The following is a 24552-nucleotide window of genomic DNA, read 5'->3' on the forward strand; positions in this document are numbered from 1 at the left end:
ATCGCGTCGCGCGCCCCCGCCCCCCCAAACCGAATACGAGTGTGCGCGCGAGAAATGCAGCGCGAGACACACACTGAACAGCCCCGTTAAACCCCGCCGAATCCACGCGCACGGGAAAAAAGACACTGGGAAAAAAACTGCAGCAGCTTCAGAAAGGAGTGACAAGAAAGTCCACCGCCGACGGTAAGAGTATTTCACTCTTTTAGTAGATTAAATGAACTCTCAGAATCAGTTACAAGAGGAATTTGTCTAGTTGGAGCGCCTCTGATAAATTAGAACAGCTCCCATTTGGAGAGACGGAGCGCGCAGTAGTGAACCGGGGGAATATCCTAACCAAGCGCGCATTTTAAGCATGCCATTTATTTGATGAATAGAGGAATAATGTATCTGTGCTAATCTAATTTCTGAGATGCACATAAAGATGTTAAGAAATTAGCCATGGAATTCAAGCTTCTGAACTGAGTGGAGAGGGGCGTGTACTGAACAGAGAAGCGCTGTCTCTGCGCGTGCATGCACTGTCTCTTATGCACTGTTCGTTTCCATCAATGAAACAAAAATGTCAAAGGAAAATACATTTGAGTAATTAATAATCACTGGGACAACGCGTAATGCGTAACGCATCGATTCTTTTGCGCAAACTGACAAAGTTACAAAATTTTCAGATAAGTCATCATTTTACACGTGGTAACAATGGGTTTCATCACAAATACATAAAAAATGCTGCGTTTTCTTGTTTATACACGCGGATTAATGCCCATCGTCCTCTTTTGTCAAAGCTGGCACACATTTTGCAGCGCTGTCTAACTGGTGCACACGCTTGCGCGCACACTCACCCATCCACCCACACACTCTCATATATCCACAGATATCACAAAGCTGACGCTTATAAATAATATACAAAAGATAAGTCAATTTAATAAATTCATACGTCTGAGCACTTTTGATATTTTCTGACCCTAAACAGTGCCAAATATACAATTATTGTGTCTCTCACTAACGTAAAGCAAACACGATTTAAGTCTTTTTCAGTTCTGTCTCAGTGTGCCTTTTATGGTAGTATTTATTTTGTGTTTATTCGTTATTCCAAGCTGCCACCGTAATTGCCCAATCCTTTGTCTCTGCAAAGCACATGCGCATTGCGCGTTGGGTGTGGATGGTCCACTGATGCTTTTACCCTGTAAATCTTCACACTTGCTCATTTTGCTTTGTTTTACAATGCGCAAGTGGGTGCCTACAGAATTTTAAATGCTTTTGCAACCGTCTTTATTACTATTTCGTTTGTGGAAGAACCTATTTTACGTTTCACGGTGATGCCGCAGACAATGAACCGAGTGACCGCGCGCTCGCTCCCCGTGAGGGAAAAAAAGAGCGCTCAGACCCCCGCATATTGAAATCAGACAGTGTTAAATGTCTCCGCCCAATAATCACGTCTATGTTTTTTCCCCCGGATAAGAGCCCATTTTATGAGTCTGAGGTGAGTTTGCGAGAAGGAGCGGGCGGTGTGATGAGCTACTCACGTTCACAAGCACCAGCTTGAATGAGTCACGCGTTTCAACCTGGAAACATCAGCTCAAAACCAGAATATGCGCTGATTTTACCTGAACAGTTTTGTCTGTATAAAGGCATATTTCACTCCAAAATGAAAAGTTGCTGTTAATTTATTCTCGGTTCAAGATGCAAGTCTACCTGCACTCTGAGTCAAACAACTAATACAGGCAAAACAAAATTAATACAGCGGTCCCTGCAGATACACTGAGGTCTTTTGAAGACTGAGACTAAACATTATGACTTTAATCCACTGTCTTAGCATTTTTTTCTGAATACGTTCACAACATTAAAAGCGTCTAATTGCAAAATGGTAAAAAGTAGTTTGTGCTTGACTTATTCTGAAGGCTGGAACCTATAACCAGGAGCGGACTCAGTGATTTGGGGGCCCTAATTCCAGGACCCTAGCTTTAAAATTCAAAACACTCTCTTTCATTGTAGATATTTTTTCCCAATAGATTCAGTTTTTTAAAGTAAATAAACTGCATGTTAAAATATTAAGTGGCACTTTAATGTAAATTAAATACAGTAAATTCACAAATAAACAAGCTTACAAGCTATAATCTATAGCTGTGTTTGTGATAAGATTTTAATATTTGCATGTGCAGTACATGAGAAATGCTCCACTTTTCATGAGGGTCCTCGGTTTAGAAAAGTAATAACATTAAAATCTTAATGGTTATAGACAGAGTTTACAACATATGATAGAAAAATTATGAAATAGCTTTAGGATTATTAATATAGGCTTCTTGGCTCTGGCTGGGGCCCTTAGCGGCTGCTTCCCTCGCTTATTGGTTAAGTCCACCCCTGCCTATAATATTGTGTTCTCATATGCCATCCCAATGGTTAAAATGTCTTTATTATACTTCATGACTTTCATCACGAATGTTTGCACTATGTAAAAGTTGGGTTGCCGAAACCCAACATTGGGTCAAATATGGACAAACCCAATGTTTGTGTAATTTTTGTTAATTAAATTTAAGGTTTATGCTAATAAAATATTAATATTTACTGAAGAAAAAAATGCTGGGTTGTTTAACCCCAAAATGGACAAACCAAACAGTTGGATACAATTATTTGCTTTAAATTTAGTTTGAAAAAATATTAACCCAACACTGAGTTGGTCCAAATTTGACCCAATATTTGGTTAAAACTTTTTTTTTTTTAACAGTGTATATCTGATGGCCTGTCATCATAAAGTAGTTAACAATAATTTAGTAACAATCTTTGAGTGAATTCTCCATTTAAATGTACCACGCGCTATCAGCAAGAAACCACATGGAGCCTACATTGTGTATATATTTTTCAATACTGGTATTGAGCATTGATTTTCAGTGAACTGGAGTGATGACAGAACATTGGTATAACCGTTGCTACACCTCGGAAATAAGATCTCCCTGTCTCTCTCTTCCTCTGTGTAATAGAGATAAATGAATTGCCACATCAGTTCAGGTCTCATTTATTTGTCCACTGAATTTGTATAATGCAGAAAAGCCTGAAGGCCAGTCATGCAGGAGCCACTCACTCACCAAAAACCTTATTAACCCAGCATGAGTGAGCGCCAGCGCTTACAGATCTGCACCTTTGCTTCTGTGAGCTGAATGAGCAATAATCTTGAATAAATTTATGTTCTAGAATGTCAGATTTATGTCAATGTGAAATGCCCAGTTTTTAATGTACCATGTGAAAACTAAGAGGAAGAAAATGTACTGTCTATTGAGTTGTCCATTATTGCAGATGCATGTAAGAGCAGAAACAATGTTTAAATCAGTGCATGTTTGTTTTTTGCATACCAGTTGAGGAAGAATGATAGTTAACATTATTTGTCCCAGTAAGGAAATTTCATGTGCAGCATACATTCACAGAGACATCCGATATTTCACATTTGGCATATATAAATAAAAAAAAAATAAAAAAAACTAAAGTACCATTGTACCCATACTTTAAATAAATACCCAGTATACTGGCCGCCAACTCCTTTCGAAAGAGGATAATTAAAGAATAGACCTTTATTTTAATATAATTTTAAAGGCAATATGAAATTCAAATTAATATTTGACAATAAAAAAATATATATATTAATAAATCACAACAATCAATTATTAAAACTATTAAAATATATGTAATTAATTTCATGTATTTCCCTTAAAAACAAATCAATAGAAATCACTATTAAACACTGCAATCATACTGTACTGTAAAATAAAAATATATGAATAAAAAGTCATTACTATGATTATTGGTTATTAATGTCATATTTGAGAAGATTAATATAATAAATGTACCCCATAACAATGCAATTTACACCAATCACATAGTTATCCTTTACTTTTAGAATTATATACACATACAGTATAAGATCGTATATATATAAATCATATACACAACAATAACATTATAAAATGAAACATATTATAAAAATCAAAATAATAAATTATTTAAATATTCTGTCATTAATTGTATACATTTTCTATAAAAATAATCAACATAAACCACTGTCAATAATGCTGCAATCATACTATTGCACCGAAAAATAATACATAATTTTTAATGAAATATTTGTTAAAAATAAATTTGTATTATTAATATAACATTAATATACTTATTGGTTATTAATTACATTTAGGAGAAGATTCTATCTAAATTCTATATAAATGTACTTTATATTAAGTGTTTTACGCAAATTGATAAATTTTACGCCAGAGATAATGGATCAGCTGATCACCGTGGCCGTGTAGCATTAGTGTCCATGTTACTGTGTTTGCTGAACAGTGCCAGAGCTGTACTGGCCGTTAGAGCCAATCGCAGCCTTTTCTGTTGAGCGTGTAACCAGTGTTTAAAAATCTCGCTCAACAATGCTCAAAAAGCAAGCAGGATAATATTTACATTAGTTTATTTGCTATAATTGCTCATATTGTTATGTCTATGTACATGAGTTTAAATTAATACATTCAAAAAGAGCAGGTAAAGTTAAAGGTATACAGTTTATATATCTTACTGCTTACATTAAAGGACAAAACTATATTACAAATAAAATATAAATATATTTATAACTTATACATTTTGATACAAGATATATTGTGTTGCTAAGTAAAATCTCTATTTTTTTTTATGGAAAGCATCAAATCAATTAAATCAAATCAATGACATGAAAATCATAGCCAAAACTGAACTTTGAGATCAGTGTAAGTTTACACCCCTAGTGTATACTTTAGGGTCGTAAAATCCAAATAATTTAATTCATAATAAATTAATAAAGAAAGTATATTTCATTACACCTGACATCACTTTTGCCAAATCTCTCAATGTGATTTACAAGTACTGCTGGACTAAATATACATTTACATTGATATCAAGCAAGTAGGAAAGCAAGTGAAGGAAAAAGATGTATATGGTAACAACGTTTTTGATTAAACCCATATATTATGGTCTGATGCACTTAAATATAAAATGAAATCTCCCCATATGTGTCCCATAATGACAACATGCTTGGTCACTAGGCAATAGTAGCTAAGTGGTATTTCTTTCTTTCTAAACACATTCAACCATATGAACATCTACACAACGAAAGCACTCCAATCATATGCTTTTTCGACTGCCTCCAGAAGTGGTCAAGCTCAAAACCTTTTAGAGCGTGTTTACAAATGTATTTAGCGCTGTCCACTTGTGATGAGATTGACAAAATAGCCTCTTGATCCCAAGTGTAAACAGGGCTCAGGCAATCAGATATGTAATGACGATTAACTGCTAAAGTGCATGAGAAATCAAAGAAAAAACATGAATTTTACGAAATATTGCACTTTATTCAGTGCACCAGGTGCTTTCATCAGAACGTTTAGAGATGATTGTGATCACAGTTCTCAGCGTTTGTCAGAAGAAGATCACGACAGATAGAAAGCCAGGGAGGGAGAGAAAAAGAGAGAGAGCGAGTGAGAGAGGAAAGAGGCAGTGAGACAGGATGGCACTGACAGAGGCAGTTCAGCCAAGCAGAGCTTTGTGTGTGTGTGTGTTTGTTTGAGGAAGATCATTGAAAGGGACAGATAACTCAAGCACATCTCAGACAGTCTTAATTTAGAGAAGCATTCAAAATTACATCTATTTTTGGACTCATCACTTAATATAAAAAATAATTCAAATTCTACGTACCCATTCTGTCACACCGTTGGTAAGTGGCAGTGATTAGCGGAGCATTCTTTTACTATTTGATGTTTTCCTCAGGCAGACTTGGTTTGTGTCGGCAAAACTTGATAAGTTTAAGTGTCAGTCACTAGTGTCAGGTTCTGTCCCGTCATCCTTTGCGGTCTATGTGCACTGTGTGGAAAGCGATTGGTGGCTCTCTCTAAGAGAAGCTCAGAGCCACTAAAACTGATATTCTGTCACTTTTATGGTTTTACAAAGTCATATTTTCACACATTTTTTCACATATTTTAAAGGATTAATTCCCCCCCAAAAATTTAATTGTTATTATTTCCCCCTTGGTGATATGCGAGTTATGCTTAGACTAATTCTAAATATCAACTATATAAAGGAACACTCCATGTTTTTAGATTTTTTACAACTCAACTAGAGTCAAAAGGTGAGTTGTGCCATTTTGTAATCCGTTCATCCAAACTAACTTATAGCTTAGCTTAGCATAAATAATTGAATTGGATTAGACCATTAGCATCTCAGTCAAAAAAAAAAAAAAAGTCTCAATAATTTTCTTACTTAAAGCTTGACTATTCTGTGGTTGTATCCTAAGACCAATGGGAATCTACAGGTGTAATGATATTATGCAACACCTGAAAATAGCCCCAACTGGTAAACAGGCAAAAGCACTGTATAATAACATTGCCTTTGCTGTAGCCATGGTAAAGTTTTTGAATTTTATGAGCGAGATGCTAATGGTCTAATCCAGTTCAATGATTTATGCTTAGGTAAGCTACAAGTGTACCTATCAGACCTGGAGATTGGCTATATGGACTTAAAATTGGTCAAATGCATCAACTCAAGGGGATTTGTAAAATTAGGCAATTTCCAAATGAATTTTCTCTTAAAGAGATGGTTCCCAGAAAAATGAAAAGTTGTTAATTTTTTACATGTAGCATGTAGGTCACTTTCTTGTCCTTTGTCGACGTCCTTTATGATTCATTATTTCAAATCAGTGGCTATCGGCATTTATAGTCACACAAACAAAACAAAAAAAAAAATACAGGTAAACATGTTATACCTGTGGCTCCTGGTAATACATTGAGGTCTTTGTAATTAATTGCCCTCATGCTTTTCCAATCCCCTGATTCCTTAGGTTATCTTCAGATTAACACGAATACTAATATTTTAGAAATCAGAGAGCTCCCTCATCCTCCATAGACAGTAATGTTCTCAAGACATTCAAAATCCAGAAGAGGAACTAAAAACATGGACAAAACATGACTTCAGTGGTTCAACTGTAATGATAAAAGCTCCATGAACACTTTTGTACGGCATACAACTGTAAATACATCTTTGCTCGCCTTTATCTTCTGCGTCAGGTCAGTCAGGGTGTGTGTTTACTCAACGAATTGCCATTAGAGTCGGCAGCATGACACACAAGTGCTGTATTTTCTGTAGTAAACATACACCCTAATTTGGTGAATACATAAGTTAACCAAGTTTTGGTGCACCAGATTGTTCACAGAGCTTCTTATGACTACAGTTGACACTTTTTTTTGCACTTGTATTTTTGTAATAGGTGCACAAACGTTTGAATGTCTTTAAACCATGCTGTCTGTGGACGGTCAGAGAGTTCTTCTCCTAGAAAGTTTTTTAGATTTCTTCTATACTGTCTTAATGTGTGTTAAATAACAATATAATAACGTTTGGCTTTTGTTTACTTTTGTTGTTGATGAAAGCACCACATTTTACATTTACCGCTGAGCTTTGACAGTTGGAGAAGTGCTTTTACAACAGTGTTCACAATTCTATGCAAAAAAAAAAAAAAAAACACTTCGGTGGACACGCACCCTTAAAATAACTGGAAATGAATGACACCAGAAGTCTTGCACATTAAAAGTAATACATGGCCAGCTCTCACATTAAAAATAAGGTGGCTGTGATCCTATGTAAATGGTCAAATTCCAGACGGAATCTTTGGACGATTTTTGCTATTTCTGCAGAGAGTTTTGCTAAAAATCTGCTGATTTCTGCAGATTAGAGAATTTGGGAGTATCATAACCAAAACCTCAATATGTGAAATAAAAAATAATATCTTTTAACTTGTATTTAATGTTTAAAATGCAAATCCAATAAGATTCACTTTATTTGGTAAACAAAGCAAGTCTCCTATACAGTATATCTACTAATAGACAGAAAATATTACTTTTCAAACTGCATTGTACGTAAATCTGGTGAACATTTTCAATATTATAACTGTAATTAATTTTTAAAACTAAATAAATATAGATTAACACACATTTACTCAAGTAAATGAACAGAATTCATGATGGGCTAAAAATCTGTGGATGTCTGTGCATGCAGATTCAGTGTGGGCCTACCTATGGGTAACCATCAGCTCAGATTCCTTGATTTGGTGTTGTGTGTCATCATGGAATCTCTCTGGGTAGAGGAACTGTATGAATGAGCCAAAATGACAGCTCTCCTATGGTTCCTACGACACCAGCCAATCAGAGGCCAGACTCCCACTGACCCCACCTGTCTGCTGGACAGAGACACAAACAATTAATAGGAGAAATACAACAGCAATCTACAAAATGACAACCAATAATTATAGATACCACAAATCAGACTCATTCTAGAACAAAAAATGTATTATTATAGGACACAGTGAATAAACAAACTCCTTGTGTTTCGTGTCGTGTTCAGGACATTGACTGTACAATCAAGGTCTAATGAACAATGCCGTCGCCTCTTGTTTGGACAGCGTGTTTCCTCTCAAGAATGAAAACATTAAACAATCTGTGGATATGTATGTGTCCCTTTTATTTTATTATTTTCTCCCTGGTGATATGAGAGTTATGCTTAGACTAAGCCTAAATATCAGCTATTTAAAGGAACACTCCATGTTTTTGGAATTTTTACAACTCCCTTAGAGTTCAACAGTTGAGTTTTATCATTTTTTTAATCCATTCAGCCAATATCCGGGTTTGGCAGGAGCATTTTAGCTTAGCTAAGCATAAACTATTGAATTGGATTAAACCATTAGCATCATTCATTCATTCATTTTTCTTCGACTTAGCCCCTTATTTATCAGTAGTCACCACAGCAGAATGAACCGCCATTAGCATCATCATTCATTTCATCAAAGAGTATCGGTAGTTTTCTGATTTAAAGCTTGACTATTTTGCAGTTGTTTACTAGGACCAATGGGAAAAAAGTTGCTTTGCTGCCATGCCTACAGGTGTAATGATATTATGTAGCAGCTAAAAATAGTCCCCAACTGGTAAATAGCCAAAAGCACTGTATAATAACTGCGTCTGCTGCAGCCATGGTATGGGTTTTGCATTTTTTTGTATAAGATGCTAATGGTCTAATCCAGTTCAATGGTGTATGCTAAGCTAAGCTAAAAGTGTTTCTATCAGACCTAGAGATTGGCTATATGCATTAAAAAGGATAAAATTAATCTTTTTAACACTAGGGGACTTAAAAAAAAAAAGAAATTTCCTTTCAAGAGATTTATTTTTTCCCCATACATGTAGGTCACTTTTTTGTCCTTTTTCAAGGTCCTTTGTGATTCATTATTTCAAATCTGTGGCTACCGGCATTTATAGAGTCACAAAAAAAAATGATAATAAAAAATACAGGCAAACATATAATACCTGTGGCTCCTGGTGAAACACTAAGGTCTGATGAAGCGAAACGAACAGTCTGTGGAATATTAATCCACAACCTTGCAAATAGTTCATTACACAACCTTGGAGTGCTGGTATGCATTTTATGAATCCCCAAACACCACGTTTCAGCTAATGATCTTTTAAAATATTCTATGGAGGGTAAAAAAACAGGTTTTTTAACAAGAGGTTGGTTAATAAAGAGCAGATTGTCATCCTTGAAGGAACTATCCCTTTAAGAGAAACATCTTTTCAACATTAATAAATCTTTTGTAATCAAGTCTGATATGAAACATTACGTCCTAATATGAGATATTACCAGAAATATGTTTACAAATTCCTTACTGAATAACCAGTCATGAGAAAAAAAAGTGTTCATTTACTTTACATTGTGTTTACATTTTAGCGAAGAAGGTTCCAAAACCCTATTTTTTTATGTGATTCACATTGGATTTTAACTGTTTATGTGATGTTTATTAGTTTATCTGATGGTTGTCCTCCACTAAAAGCATATTTATGTCCCTGAGATTGATTTTTATAAACAAAAATGTAAATTAACACCTAGAAAATACCATTTCCTATTATGTTGTATTACACATAGATTTAATGTGTTATTTTAAAAACATAAATGCAAGACATGGAATTTGATGTAGAAAGACAAGCAACTGGAATCCGAAATGTCAAAACATGTCACATTGAAAATGTCATTTCCACGACAGCTTGTTATCAAAGACAATGCAGGATTTGAAATGCTGGAAATGGCATTCATTGTTTCAGATGAATAAAGCATGACGGATTAAAGAAGCGGCCACAAGCTTGCAGTTCATTTATAAAGTGATGTGTGTTCAGGTGAAAGAGCTCACATTTCATGTTATCAAGCATCTGTCAGTTTCACGATTTATGGATGTTTGTACTTGAAGGACGTGACACAATCAAATCTCACCCACGATCATGAAGCATACAGCGCACAAGGCTGAGACTCAGGGTGAGGTTTACAAATTTTTCTGTGTGTGTGTGTGTGTGTTACTATCTGAGTCTGGGTGTTGTTAGGAATCATGACAGGCTTAAATAAACACACACACAAAGTCACAGTGCATTTTACCATCCGTGAGCCGCTAAACAGTCATCAGAATAATGTGGAGTCTGTGCACTATTGAAGAAAGAATCTCAAGGTCTGTGTGTGTGTGAGCGTGTTTTTGTCTGCCAGTGGTGTTTATGTTCCCTTGCCGTTGTTTTCATTAGAGCAATTTCCATCCTGAGAGATGGGCTCTGTGTGTGTGTAGGATGAAGGATTTTACCAGGTCAAAGTTTTCACAGTTCTCAAGACACTGTCCAAATGAGTTAGTAAACCACCTCAGCGCCTTCAAATGCAGTTGTAGAAACACACTCAAGGACTGCGTATACCTTTGTATTTCTTTCTCTTTCCATTTTAACATCATTTGTCAGAGCACTGGTCGTTGGACTGTTTTTATTGCAGTGGTGTTCTCTTAAAACCTTCCCTTTGTGAAGTAGAATATGTTTTGAGGATTGGGATAAATACATTTACTTATACTGTAGGTAAATGTGGCCTCGTTTTTTAATATATATATATATATTTATATTTATATATACACACTACAACTTGTTATCAGTACTATGGCCAAAACCTTACCTTAAAACATTATGAATTTTTACTGTTGGAAAATGTAAAAATATACACAAAATCTAGGTTTTTTTTTTATTTTTTTACGAAAAAGATATAATCAACAGGTCATTTTGGGGAACTGTCACTGAGATTTCATATGGTTCTAACCACAAATTTGATTCTAATATATGATTAAGGAGACACATTTACACATTCATTCAATCGTTTTCCTTCGGCTTAAAGCTTTTATTGATCAGGGGTCGCCACAGTGGAATGAACCGCCAACTTATCCAGAATATGTTTTACACAGCTTCCTTTCAGCTGCAACCCCGTACTGGGAAACATCTATACTCACTCATTCACACACATACAACTGATGTCAGAATTATTGGCCCCCCTGAATTATCAGCCCCCATGTTTATTTTTTTTCCCCAATTTCTGTTTAACAGAGAGATTTTTCAACACATTTCTAAACATAATAGTTTTAATAACTCATCTCTAATAACTGATTTATTTTATCTATACCATGTTGACAACAAATAATATTTGACTAGATATTTTTCAAGACACTTCTATACAGCTTAAAGACACATTTAAAGGCTTAACTAGGTTAATTAGGTTAACTAGGCAGGTTAGGGTAATTAGGCAAGGTATTGTATAATGATGGTTTAGTCCAAAGACTATCGGAAAAAGTAGCTTAAAGGGGCAAATAATTTTGTCCCTAAAATGGTTTTAAAAAAATGTAAAACTGCTTTTATTGTAGTCAAAATAAAACAAATAAAATATTCTCCAGAAGAAAAAGTATTATCAGAAGTTATGAAAACTTCCTTACTCTGTTAAACATCATTTAGAAAATATTTAGAAAAGAAAAAAAATCAAAGGGGGACTAATAATTCTGACTTCAACTGTAAACTACGGCCAATTTAGTTTATTCAATTCACCTATAATGCATGTCTTTGGACTTGAGGGGAAACCAAAGCACCCAGAGGAAATCCATGCACACACGTGGAGAACATGCAAACTCCACACAGAAATGTCAACTGACCCAGTCAGGACTCGAGCCAGCGACCTTCTTGCTTCAGCGCTAACCACTAAGTCACTGTGTCGCCCACACTCACACATTTAGGTAGTTATATTTTCTTCAAAGTATTAAACATAACAACCTTAAAAAAAGACTTTGTTACAACAATACAATACAGATAGTCACGGCACATTCTTGTCAAAGAAGTTTTATCTTGTATCATTTTCTTATTCTCATGTCATAATTAATAATGTTCTTGTTTTTAAATGTCTCTTTGAGGCAGTAACATTAAGGCCCAATCCCAATTCTGCCACTAAGCCCTTCCCCTTCCTCCTCATTTTTCACGTTCACATGAAGGAATAGGGGTGTCCTAATTCTCTTTATCTTGAAGGCATAGGGCTAAGGGGAAGGGCTAGATACCCCTCGAAAGATAGATTTTTCAGGACCACACTCGAAACCAAGTGGTGAGAAAATTTCCCAGAATGCACCTTTTACAATGACAGCATGGCTGCACACTGAAGAAGGTGCATAAATTAGTATTTTTCGGCATTATTACGAATTTTTACAACGAACAAACAAACAAGCACATATTTTAATATATTCATAACCGCATTAATGTTTCACTGTCATACTTTAAAAAAAACACTAAAGTAAAAACTGCTGAACTTTGATATCTATAATCCATAATGACTCGTGTATAGTAGTCCCACAACATACTTTTACATCTGTCACTCGCAGACACCAAAAATCCCCTATCAGAAATTTCTAGCTTACCAAACCCCACCTCTGACCCTACCTGTCACAGTGACGTCACTCACTCCATTAAGTGCATTGTGTCTGACATTGTATCGCTGAGTGATGCAATCTCAGCTTGCATCATAAAGTCTGCATCCAGATACTACTGGAAATGGCAGTCCATCTCTGGTGAATTCTTAGTTGCAATATGCTTAGCCACGCCGCTCTAAGCATTAGTTTGCTGGGAGTGAAAGATAATATGATATGTGCAAAAATAAAACCCCGTGCCCTACTCAATCTTCCATTTCAGTAGGAAAGATGTCATCACAATAAAATAAAAGTCTGCAGCAACTTCCGGTCAATGCAGACTTTTAGCAAAAATTAAAAGTTAAAACAATAAAATAAAAAATATATAAATAAAAAATATTATTCAGTATTCAGTATCAGAATTCATTATGTTAATTTGCAGCTCAAGAAACATTTCTTATTATTATCATTATTAAAATTTGTGCGGGTTAATGTTTTAGTAGAAACCTAATAGATATTTTTTCAGAATTCATTAACGAATACAAAGTTTCAATTAAAATTTGCTTAAAATACAGATTTTTGTAATCTAAAATTGTTTCATCTTACTTTTAATCAATTTAATGAATCCGTATGACACTGATATAAAGTATTTTGTAATTTTGTTAAAAAATATATAATAATAATCAAGGCTTAATTTGTGCCGGAACAAGCTGGATCTGGAACTTCTGCAATCTTATCCGGCACCTCATTTTACTGTTCCCCCCAATGAGCCATACTCCTTGCACTTCATTTTCTTCCGCGACTTCCCGACCCCTTTCTTTGCCCTCGACATAGCACCCCTCCTAGCCCATTTTTCACTTTCATCCACGACACCCGCCCCCACACTCTTCACTTTCGTCCGTGACACATTATACAAATTAGGCACTTATAATGATCCAAATTTTTCATAAATTGTGTATTAAAAGAATTCCCAAATCACATTTTTATTCTGCTGCAAATGAGGCGGCACAATATATCGTTTCAGCATCGATATCGCAATGTGATCATCCGCAATAGTCACATTGCAGAACATGCAATGTTGAATCTAGATTATAATTTGAATATTAAGTGTTTTTTGAGGCCTGTGACTGATTTTAAATCAGTTGAAATTGTGATGTTTGTAAAATGTTACTGAATTGTTTATACAACGAAGACATTAACATTTGATTATTCAATTACCATACTTGAATACAGTTAGACTCCTCGGAAAACAATAATAAACATATAAACAAAAATAAACAATAATATTTAGTTTATCCATGGTTGTAAATTGTTTATTATATTTTATGCCAATGCAAACCGTTTCAGAATAATCTCAATTTAAAATTCTATTTTATTTTCAAAATAATTTATTCAAGTCATCTAGTGAAACCATATTCATATCTAAATATATTACAGAATAAATAAAGTATCAATGTGTTAGATTTTTCCAATATCGTGCAGCCCTAGCTCCAAACTTCCAGATAAAACAATGCAATTACTTCTCAAATGTAAACTAGGATTATTATAGACAGCTTGGTGTTTATTGCATTACTATTAAACATCATTTTATTCAAAACTGAATTAAGCATGACAGATCATAGTAGTCTCCCTTGTCCTTCGCATTCAAAAGCGGCCTGTTAGATGAAGAATTACAACATGCAAATTCTGTTCATCAGTTTTGTTGGCGTTTTCATGCTGCTACCTGATTTGCATATTTAATTTTAGCGAATTGTGCAATGGAGTATAAAACTAGATGTTTGAGAGTTTTGTTCCACAGTTAGTGTGCAGTTAATATTTGTCTCATGGTTAATAAGAGTCGAAAATGTGTGCACTGATCAGGAACAATCAGAAGGAAGTAGCAATCGTTGGACACACAAGAGTTGAGGCCTAAAAATAAACATGTTTTTAGTGGGGGAAATACAAAAATTGAGCAAAACAGTTTACCTGTAGTGAAAAAAAATCAGACTTTTTTCTGTCAACAGCTACACTTTCGGTCATCCTGAAAACCATCCACCAACAGGCTTTTGATCTGTGTGAACATTAGTAATCAATAAAACAAACGCAATCACAATAATCATCATATGAGTCATCATCTCGTATTTACTCTTAAGTCATCTCGAAAACGTCGAACAAAGAACAGGAGCGTCCAGTTTCGCCGTCTGCTCTGTGTTCTGGAGTTATTCATTAGCCTGAGCTCCTGTTTACGTAGAGGCCCGAGCCCTGGCCAACAATGTGCTAGTGTGTGTGTTTTGTTTGAGTACATCTCTAGGGTTATGAGTTTGTGTGCGCCTGTGTGTATTTGAGCTTGGAGGACAGCTCTAAAGTCATAAGTGTGTGTGTGTGTGTGTGTGTGTCGTACATTTTGACTTGTCGTATTCTCCATTCCCTCCACTCAACTGTGGTCTTCAGTCAGATATCTCACAAATGGCAATATACACTGCCTCCTGCTGACCTGGAGGTAAAACAACAGCATGTGTTTTTCATATATAAGCACACGCATACATAAGTATTTATAGTTATGAGTGTAAAATGAATATCATAAGAGCGCATGTAAATATTCATTGGTATTACATCTTACATGTACCCATTTATATAGATGTCCTATGTAGATTAGCAAGAAAAGGCCACAAGTGATCGGCCCCAACACAAGGCATCAATAAATATCCAAATATTAACTGAGAGACATTTTATAGCATTTTACGAAACAAAACAACACACCATGCTACTGATTATGTATTACCTAAATATTTTATGTATTTTGTTGTATTTGGATATGAAACACTATGAATGTCTGTTTGCTCCCAGAATGCATTGCTGCTGTTACAGCACAGTGATTGGGTCAGATTTTATGCTCCAGTTCTCCAAACCCCCCCGCTACACTACCTCTGCCTCGAGCCAAATGTGTGTGTATTTTGGGGTTATGTAACCAATCTGAGATTCAAAGCTACACAAGTTTATATAGCAGTACATATACTCTCATTCAGAAGTTTAGAGTCAGTGTGTTTTTTTTTAAGATTTGTTTTTTGTAAATACTCCTGTTTAGCTAAATGTGGTAATAAATACTTCTTTGATAAACATTAAAATTGTCTTCATTCAACAAAGAATCCTTATATTTGATCATGTTTTACTTAAATATAACAGTAAGCTGTTTAATATAAATCTGTCTTGAGCACCAATTTTCTTGACATATTGGTTTTGCCATGACAGGAATAATTTATTTATATTTAGTTGCACTAAGATTTTACAATATTGGTGCTTTTTGATCAAATAAATCCAGCCTTTATAAGCATATAAGACATTAAAAACACATTTTAAAAATTTTACAGACTCAGAACCCTTGAACTGTAGTGAAGATAAAGGGCACCTATGAAAATCATCTTTTGTAAGGTGTTTGGACAGAACTGTGTGTATGTATAGTGTGTCCACAGTCATCTTGAAATGATATAAACCCAACAAGTCTCTTTTTAAAAATTTCCTGCCGTTAAAATAAGACCCAAATCCCAGTGATTCTGAGGCGCATTGCAATGTGACAAAGAAATGGCGTTTACCCACAGAATTGATTGACAAGCGCCATGTCTCTATAAAAACATGCATACACATGTCCACAGAACATTTGTTTTGCAAATAAATTGGGATTAAAACATCTGTTCCAACTCTCTGTGATTTTTATAAGCTTAGATTTTTAAAACAGAGCATGTTTGTAATAAAGAGATTAAAATCTCTATTTAATTCTTAACCGGTCTAATCACCACGGCCGCACTGTGTCACGCACAAATGTGTGAGTGTGTGTATGTTTGTGAGTGATTACTGCAAACGGCATTTGTGTGAGACTCATCATTTCAGAAAGACTTAAATAAACCACCACAAATATATGTAATAAACTTACTGGGTATTTTTAACTAATGAGCTATATTTCAGCTTCATCTTAGTCTGTCTCTATCACTGACTGCTGTTTATCTGACGTAACCCAAGAGAAGCAGACAAGCATATGGGAATGGTGGGTGGGGAGAAGCAGCTCATTTGCATTAAAAGCCACAGACTACAAAAACAGCTACCCTGTACTCAGACACCAAAATGGGCAGATTCTGGAGGCTATAATAAATAATCTGATGGGTGTTTTGAGCTGAAACTTTACAGACACATGCTGGAGACACCAAAGACTTATCTTGCATCTTGTAAAAGGGGTAAAATAGCTGCCCTTTAAATAAATCAATGAGACTTCAAAGCTATATGACTAACTGCTAGATAAACAACACCTGTCAGTCATCTTGCCTAATCCTTTCCAAACTTCAAACAGCCATGTTTGTTCAGTATACAATGTAAGAAGATCATGTCACTGGCAGGCACATATATAAATAACTCATTACTCACGTTACATAAAAGAAAGAACACCTAACACAAATATTTATTTCCATTGCACATTTTTGGATTTCAATAATTTATTTGTTTTACCAATTGTCTTGGTAATCGGCTACTCTCTCTACCGTGCAGCTCTGCCGTGGGCCCTAGCATCTATGATGGAGCTCCATCCTGGGCCCCATTGCCTCTTTAATAGAGCTCTGTCCTGCATCTTAGCCACTTTAATAAAGCTCCACTCTGTGCTTTAGCCTCTTTGATGGAGCTCAGTGCTGGGGCACAGGCTCTATAAAGAAGCTCTGTTCTGGGCCCAAGCCACTACGAAGGGGTTCACTCCTGTGATCAATCCTTTTTCATGGAGCCCTATCCTGTGCCCTAGCCTATTTTATGGAGCTCTATATTGTGCCCTAGCCTCTCTGATCAAGCTCTGTCCTGTGCCCTAGCCTTTTTGATGGAGCGCTGCATCCGAAATCGCATACTACTTGCATTGCTACTACATTTGAATTTGAATAGGCTACATGCAGAGCAAGTGTTTGTCAGACATTAATAAAGTATCTGTGTTTAAATCTCTTAATTAAATGTATATATATATATATATATATATATATATATATATATATATATATATATATATATATATATATATATATATATATATATATATATATATATATATATATGAGCTCTATTATAAGCTGCATCTGAAATCGCATACTTTCCTATACTATATAGTATGTGAAAATCAGTATGAGAGCCACATATATTATGCAGATGCGCTTATAAAATCATCCCAATCAATGTAAATCAAAAAGTTACTTGAGTCACATTGTGAAATTCATTTTGCAATTTATATAGCAGAGATACAAAAATCGCAGTGTCATTTTTTTCCCAATATAGTGCAGCCCTAAGTAGTATAAATGGAATTTGGAGAAACATTTTAAATATTTTAGAACAGTAAACAAGTCAGGCTAAATGGTTAAAACAAATACTTGACTTCTGCTGTCTTCATTAGTTTCAAAAACACTGATTTGTTTGCTATTTAAAACAGTTAATTTAATGTCAAGATCCACTTTTTGTCATTATCACTTGACCTACCTGCATCAGTTGCATCAATTCATTCCAATTCCAATTCTTAAATTCTCTCCTGTGGCCTCATGGGACAGTTTAGTACCCACTTCAAATGTTATGACTCGATTGAATGGGCGTTATCACTGGACATCAGATGATAGATATGGGTCAGCAGGGCTCAGTAGGCTCAGAAGGCTGTAATCATCCATCCACATGGTTAATCAGCTATACTAATAAAGACTCCAGATCCAGATCTGTTTTTACATTACTGTGATGATGACGATTGGGTTTAGGGTTGGGGTAGACGTTAATAAAATACAATTAATGAGAAATGTAATAAATAATATAAATAAGTCTTCTTAACTTCCGGGCGTATGTGATCTATAGCTGATTAACCATGCGGATGGATGATAAGAGCCTTCTGAACCTACTAGTAGGCACAGACTACTGGCCCATATCTAGCGGATAACCACTAATAGCACCTATTTAATCGAGTGATAACAATAGAATCGGCTGAGAGTAGAGTCTATAGGATGCGTAATCCCAGAGGAAGTATTGGGTAATCCAAGTATTTCTCATCTACTGTTTTTTTACAGTATGAATTTAGACATACTACTTGGCTCTCATACTGATTTTCACATACTATATAGTATAGGAAAGTATGCGATTTCAGATGCAGCTTATAATAGAGCTCTGCCCTGGTTTCTAAGAAAGAACTCTGTCCTGGACGTAAGCATCAACGATCGAGCGCTAAAGAATTAAAAGTGGCACTTTACGACTCAAAGATTGACAACTCTTGGCCAAGCCATGTGAAAGTTTAATCTGACTGATGCATTGAGACTCAGCATTCATTCGTCTCTACAACTAAACTCTTTGGTTTTGTGCTGTCTTTTAGTAGGGACCAAACATGGAGCGCATCCTTTTATAATTTTAAAGGTGGCCACGCAGCTTTTGTATGCCTCATGCACATCACACTGACACTTTCCGCACAGACAGTTTACAAGCTACACCAGGATCATATTTACTACCAATCAGCAGGTTTCAAACAGTAAGTGAATTTCAAGCCCCCCGACTAGATGAGACAGCTCACAGACGCGCACACACTGCAGCGTATTGTTTAACGCTGAAACAGCGTGCTGCTGTCTGCTTGACTCAGTGGAGACGGGACAGACAGTGTCTATTGTTCTCGTACACATGACAAGGAAAGACTTTCCATGTTTCCGTTGTCATATGTTGGTGAAACATTCAGCTCGCATGTTGGCGTCACATGATTACTGCTCTCCTTCTGTCTGGAGAAAAACTGTATGTGTGTGTGCGCAAGTGTGTCATTACACAGATGGTTGTTGAGCTCAGGAACGCTAAAGCAGCCAACAGGGAGATTGGAGAGAGAGACAGAGAGAGCGAGACCGAGAGAGAGAGAGAGAGTGTGTGTTTCGCATGGCTCCTTATTCGGAATAAGTCATGTGACCACCCAGTTGCCTTGGTAACTGCAGTTCTGAATTGCAGGTAGTATGTCTCATACTGTAGATGCTGTCCTCTAAAACCCCCTCCATCCATCTACATAGCTATCTGCGCTGGCGTCTGATTACCGATTAATGATCAGGTTTTAATGCATGATATGATAGAACCTTGACAGGCAGTGTCAGAGATGCGAGTTTAGCCAGCTGAGCTTTTATTAGCTCTCTGTGTCAGGACTGAAGCGCATGTACAAAAATAAACCCAGAGCAGAACATGCAAGGTATATTCATTAGATTCTGTTACTTCTGCTTTCTCTCTTTATGACAACACCTTGCGGAGAGACCTATTTGCAGATGGCTTTTTCAGTACCTATAAAAAGCTGGAATTATTATTTTTTTCCAGTATGTCGTTCTGATTATGCAAGACATGTTGCATTTGACATGCTACACTTGAATAATCCCAGAGGAAGATTTTATTGCTCACTGGTTGTTCTGATCTGTTCACGGTTCGTGAAGCAATCGAGTTACCGTTTTCTTTCATGTTTCTCCTAAAATGTCTGCAGAAATAAACTAGAAACATAGCTGTTGACAATATAAATGATGCAGTATAGCATTATAGAGCTTAGCATAGTGTAAAGCAGAATAAAGTAGCATATTAATGAGTTTCATAAAGAATATTACAATATCAAATGGTTTTCAAGCTGACAAGTGCTAGGCAAGAATATTAAGACCAGTTCACACTGCACCAACAAGCACAGACAATCATCAGTTTGCAGCAGATCACTTCTATGACAATCGAATACTCCATAAGCATGTTCAATTGATGAAAAAAAAGATGCCAACAGACACCAACAGGAGTAACACTGATGATACAAAACAAGAGAAAGTGTCTGTTGTTTTCTGTCAGTAAATATTGAATTTACTTCACCCGTTTATCATTTTTTTTAAACACTAAAAATAATAATTTTGGATCACTAATGTAAGAGTTAACTGTCAAAAAATAAAACTGTACTTAATAACACAAATACTTGCCAAGCAATTATTTCTCATTTGCAGTTAAAAACTATGAGGAATAACTATAACATAACTGAAACTCATTAATTTGTTCATTTTCCTTCAGCCTCGTCCCATTATTTATCAGGGGTATCTAGCAGTTTTACACAGCTGATGCCCTTCCAGCTACAACCCAGTACGGCGAAACATCCATACACACTCATAAACTAAAGCCAATTTAGTTTATTCAATTCACCTATAGCACATGTTTTTGGACTGTGGGGATAATATGACAGTATGAAACTTAGGGCTCTATTTTAAAGATCTTGGTGCAAAGTCTAAAGCCCATTGCACAAAGGCATTAAGAGCATGTTCAAATCCATTTTTGCTATTTTAAAACAGAAAAATATGTTCTGTGCCCTGGTGCATGGTCTAACAGGGTTGTGCTTATTCTCTTAATGAGTTATGTGTGTGTTGAGCATAACGTGCATTAAGCCCAGAGTCTCATCTCCCATTCCCTTTAAGAGTCAGTTGAGTTGCGCCATGGCACATTTGCTAATTACATGTTGAACTTTGTAAGTGGAAAAACTCAATGCGTCACTAGCGAGAAAACAGATAAACAGATCATCTGCAGAGTGAGGATAAAAAACAAGCCTCCTCCATTCGGCCTCTTTAATGTACTGTACTCTTTACTTTACTCCTTTACTTTCGTGGATAAGGTGTGCACTCCACTGAAGACATCAATTAGCCTACATATTTAATGTAATTTGTTAAGTTCAAAGATTTGCTACAAAACTATTTCTAAATTCAGTTCTAATTTTCAGCAAACAAATAAATGACCAATAATAACGACGTGTGGTCAAAAAATTATTATACATGAGTTATATCCAAACACATGTCCTATTCTTATGCCCCTTATAATGACACATTTCCAAAACCCGACAGATAGACAAATCTTGTTTGTATTAAAACGAATATAAATATGCATATAATAGATCATACTATAACTAATATTAACATTTTACAAATGCAAATTTTCATAAATAAGCTAAAAAAAGCACCCGAGGTAGAGAAGGCACAGAGGCAGTGGTTTTTATATGGATGTAGAAAATAATAACTTTAATCCTTTAATTATTTAATTTTTTTAATTTTCATATGTAAAGATATTTGTGTATTGCTGTACATCCTGTGTGTATTAAGCAATGTGTAAGCATTTGGACCTGCATAGGCGCATGATTAACATGCTCTTCGCTGGACTTTTGACCTGCTTTCAGTTGGTCAATGACGTGGTTTATTTCAGTTCCTCAAAATAACAACGTACCAACAATATCCCTTGCTTGGGTCTTGTTTGGACCAGAACATTCATGCCACAAAATGTGAAAATTTGGGTCCGCTGGTCTATGAATAGCAACAAATTGAACCTTATTGCACCGGGTGTATGATAGGGCCCTTAGTGTATTCTGGTTATGCATGATTATTTCTGATTGTTCTGTTTTTCTCTTTTAAAGGTCAGGTAAAATGGGAGGGAAGCTGAGCAAAAAGAAGAAGGGATACAATGTGAACGACGAGAAGGCCAAAGAGAAGGACGCAAAGACAGAGGGAGCGTCGGCGGAGGAGAGCGAAGCTCCTAAAGAGAACAAGGAGGACGCTACTGCTGCCACCGAGACCACCAATGACACGGCGGCAGCAGCTAAAGAAGCCACACCAACCGCTGACAGCAACTCCACCGCACCCAAGGAAGAGGAGAAAAGCGCCGCCCCTCCAAAAAAGGAGGAGCCTGCTGCAAATGCTAACGCTAATGCTCCTAAAGCATCTGATGCCAAGACCAGCGAGGCTGCCAAAGCAGAACCCGCCAAAAGTCCAGATGCTCCTCCTGTCAAAGCTGAAGAAAAGTCTGCCCCTTCCGCAGCTCCAGCCAATGAGAAAGAACCTGCGAAAGAGGCCGCTAAAGATCCCGCCCCTGCTGTAGCCGCAGCGTCGGAGAGTAAGCCTGACGCTGAGTCTAAAAAGACTGAGGCTCCGCCCACAAAGGAATCCGCCCCCGCGGAGCCAATCACCACGGAGACCAGCCCCGCCCCCAACAAGGAGCAAGCAGTCGCTGTGCAGGATTAACGGAAGGAACAGTGAACGACAAGATGAAAACGGAGATCAAATCTAAATAATAAAACTAGCCCGCCCATTTTAAATGATACCAGTAATTATAACATCAATAATGATAATATTAACAATAACAGTAATGATTTTAACAGGCTGGACTTTGATCATTGTGTTGGTGATGGACATGATCATGGTGAACAAGACTGGCTGTTATGACCTTATTATCTTTAATATCCAATTGAACTTTGATACAAATCACCAGCCCCCAACTCTCCCTCCTTCTCTCTTCTTACCTTTCTTTCTACCTCCATTCGGTGAGGGGTGGAATAAAAACATGGAGTCTATTCATCACCACCCTCCATTCTCACTTCCCTTCATTTGAGTGTGATATGATGGGTGGGGTTAAAAAAAGATATATATATATATATATATAAGTGTGTGCGTGTGCGTGTGTGTGTGTGCGTGTGTGTGTATGTATGTATGTATGTATGTGTGTGCGTGAGTAGTAGTAGTAGTTTAAGTCCAGCCTCCCGATGCATATTTCATATTTCCTGTTTGCTGCTTTAGTGATTGACATTGTGTCTGCTTATCCCCTGACTCTCCTGCTTTCTTTGTTTCTCTCTCTCTCTCTTTTTCTCACATATCAGTGGATACAAAATCAGTGTACTGCACAATGCATTAAAACACACATATACATACACACACACGCACATGGCAGTATTAGTGTTTTTTAAAGGGACAGTTCACCCTAAAACAGCAATTCGGTTATGACTTTCTAAAAAATCATGATGTTGGTTTTCCGCTAAATGCAAAAGGAGAAATTTAGCAGAAAGAGTTATGCACGAAAGTCTATGGACATCCAAATCATTCAAGCAAGATTTTCATGGCAAAAATTGGGATATAGTGCATGAGCCATATGGGCTACTTTATGGTGCTATTTAGTCTTTTTTGGATTCACTTTTACTAGAAAAGAGCAGCATGAACCTTCTCCAAAACCTTCCCTTTGTTTTAGATGGACGAAAATATTCCTAAGGGTTTGGAATGACTTGAGGAGAGTAAATGGTATCAGAACTGTTATTTTAATGGTGAGCTGTCACTTTAAACGGATGTTTGAAGGTTCGATAACGTGTGTACATGTATGGAGGGATCTGGTTATATGAAACGAGAGTATGTATGGAGTTATGCATGGTTTGAGTATGCATTTTCTGCATGTGTGTGTGTGTGTGTGTGTGTGTGTGTGTGTGTGTGAATAGAGTTCTGGTCTTTCTGTAGTTTGAAAGCAGCATTTTGTCATGATGTCAGAGAGACAGAGAGAGAGACAGAGAGACAGTCCAGACCTCCAAACTCAACAAACAGAACACACTTCACACACACACATACACACACACACACACACCAGTCTCTCAATTTCCTGACAGAGCAGTGTGAACGTTGTGTGTGTGTTTCTGTATGTGTGAGGTTGTGTGTTTTGCATGTCAGTGGTTGGCCCTATCGTTGTGTATTTTTGGTTGCTGTGGAGATAATGTTGCTACAGGTGATATTTCATTTGAATTAACACACACTCTCTCTCTTTCTCTCTGTTTCTTTCTCTATCATTCCTTTTCTTTCCAAAATTCCCTGCTAAAATGAAAAAAAAAACAACAAAAACAAATGGAAGAACTGAGATATATGTACTTGTATACATGGAGCAACCTTAATAAAATGGAAGAAACAGATTGAAAATCAATTCACACGTCTTGATTTTTGTGTTTCTATGGATAAACTCACAGCTTCTTCCCAGCAAACACACATTTAAATCTATTT

The 24552-nt window shown here is 36.3% G+C and overlaps 1 protein-coding gene and 1 long non-coding RNA gene across 3 annotated transcripts in view; one reads left to right on the forward strand and one right to left on the reverse strand.

Annotated features, from left to right (window-relative positions):
* Positions 1–24475, forward strand: basp1 (brain abundant, membrane attached signal protein 1). The gene is given in 2 exon segments (NM_001202454.2): positions 1–183; positions 22161–24475. A coding segment is annotated over 1 exon segment (594 nt). The 5' UTR covers positions 1–183; positions 22161–22170; the 3' UTR covers positions 22765–24475.
* LOC141378661 (uncharacterized) overlaps positions 1–24552 on the reverse strand; it is a 58981-nt gene that overhangs the window by 11229 nt on the left and 23200 nt on the right. Inside the window, exons 5-6 of one of the 2 annotated variants that reach the window (XR_012393700.1) lie at positions 15138–15230; positions 8058–8218 (exon numbers count right to left, since the gene is read on the reverse strand). This is a non-coding gene — a long non-coding RNA (uncharacterized lncRNA). The remainder of the gene's footprint in view (positions 1–8057; positions 8219–15137; positions 15231–24552) is intronic. The other variant, XR_012393701.1, reaches the window with a different exon arrangement.

The sequence above is a fragment of the Danio rerio genome, chromosome 2 (assembly GCF_049306965.1).
Source record: "Danio rerio strain Tuebingen ecotype United States chromosome 2, GRCz12tu, whole genome shotgun sequence".
NCBI lineage: Eukaryota > Metazoa > Chordata > Actinopteri > Cypriniformes > Danionidae > Danio > Danio rerio.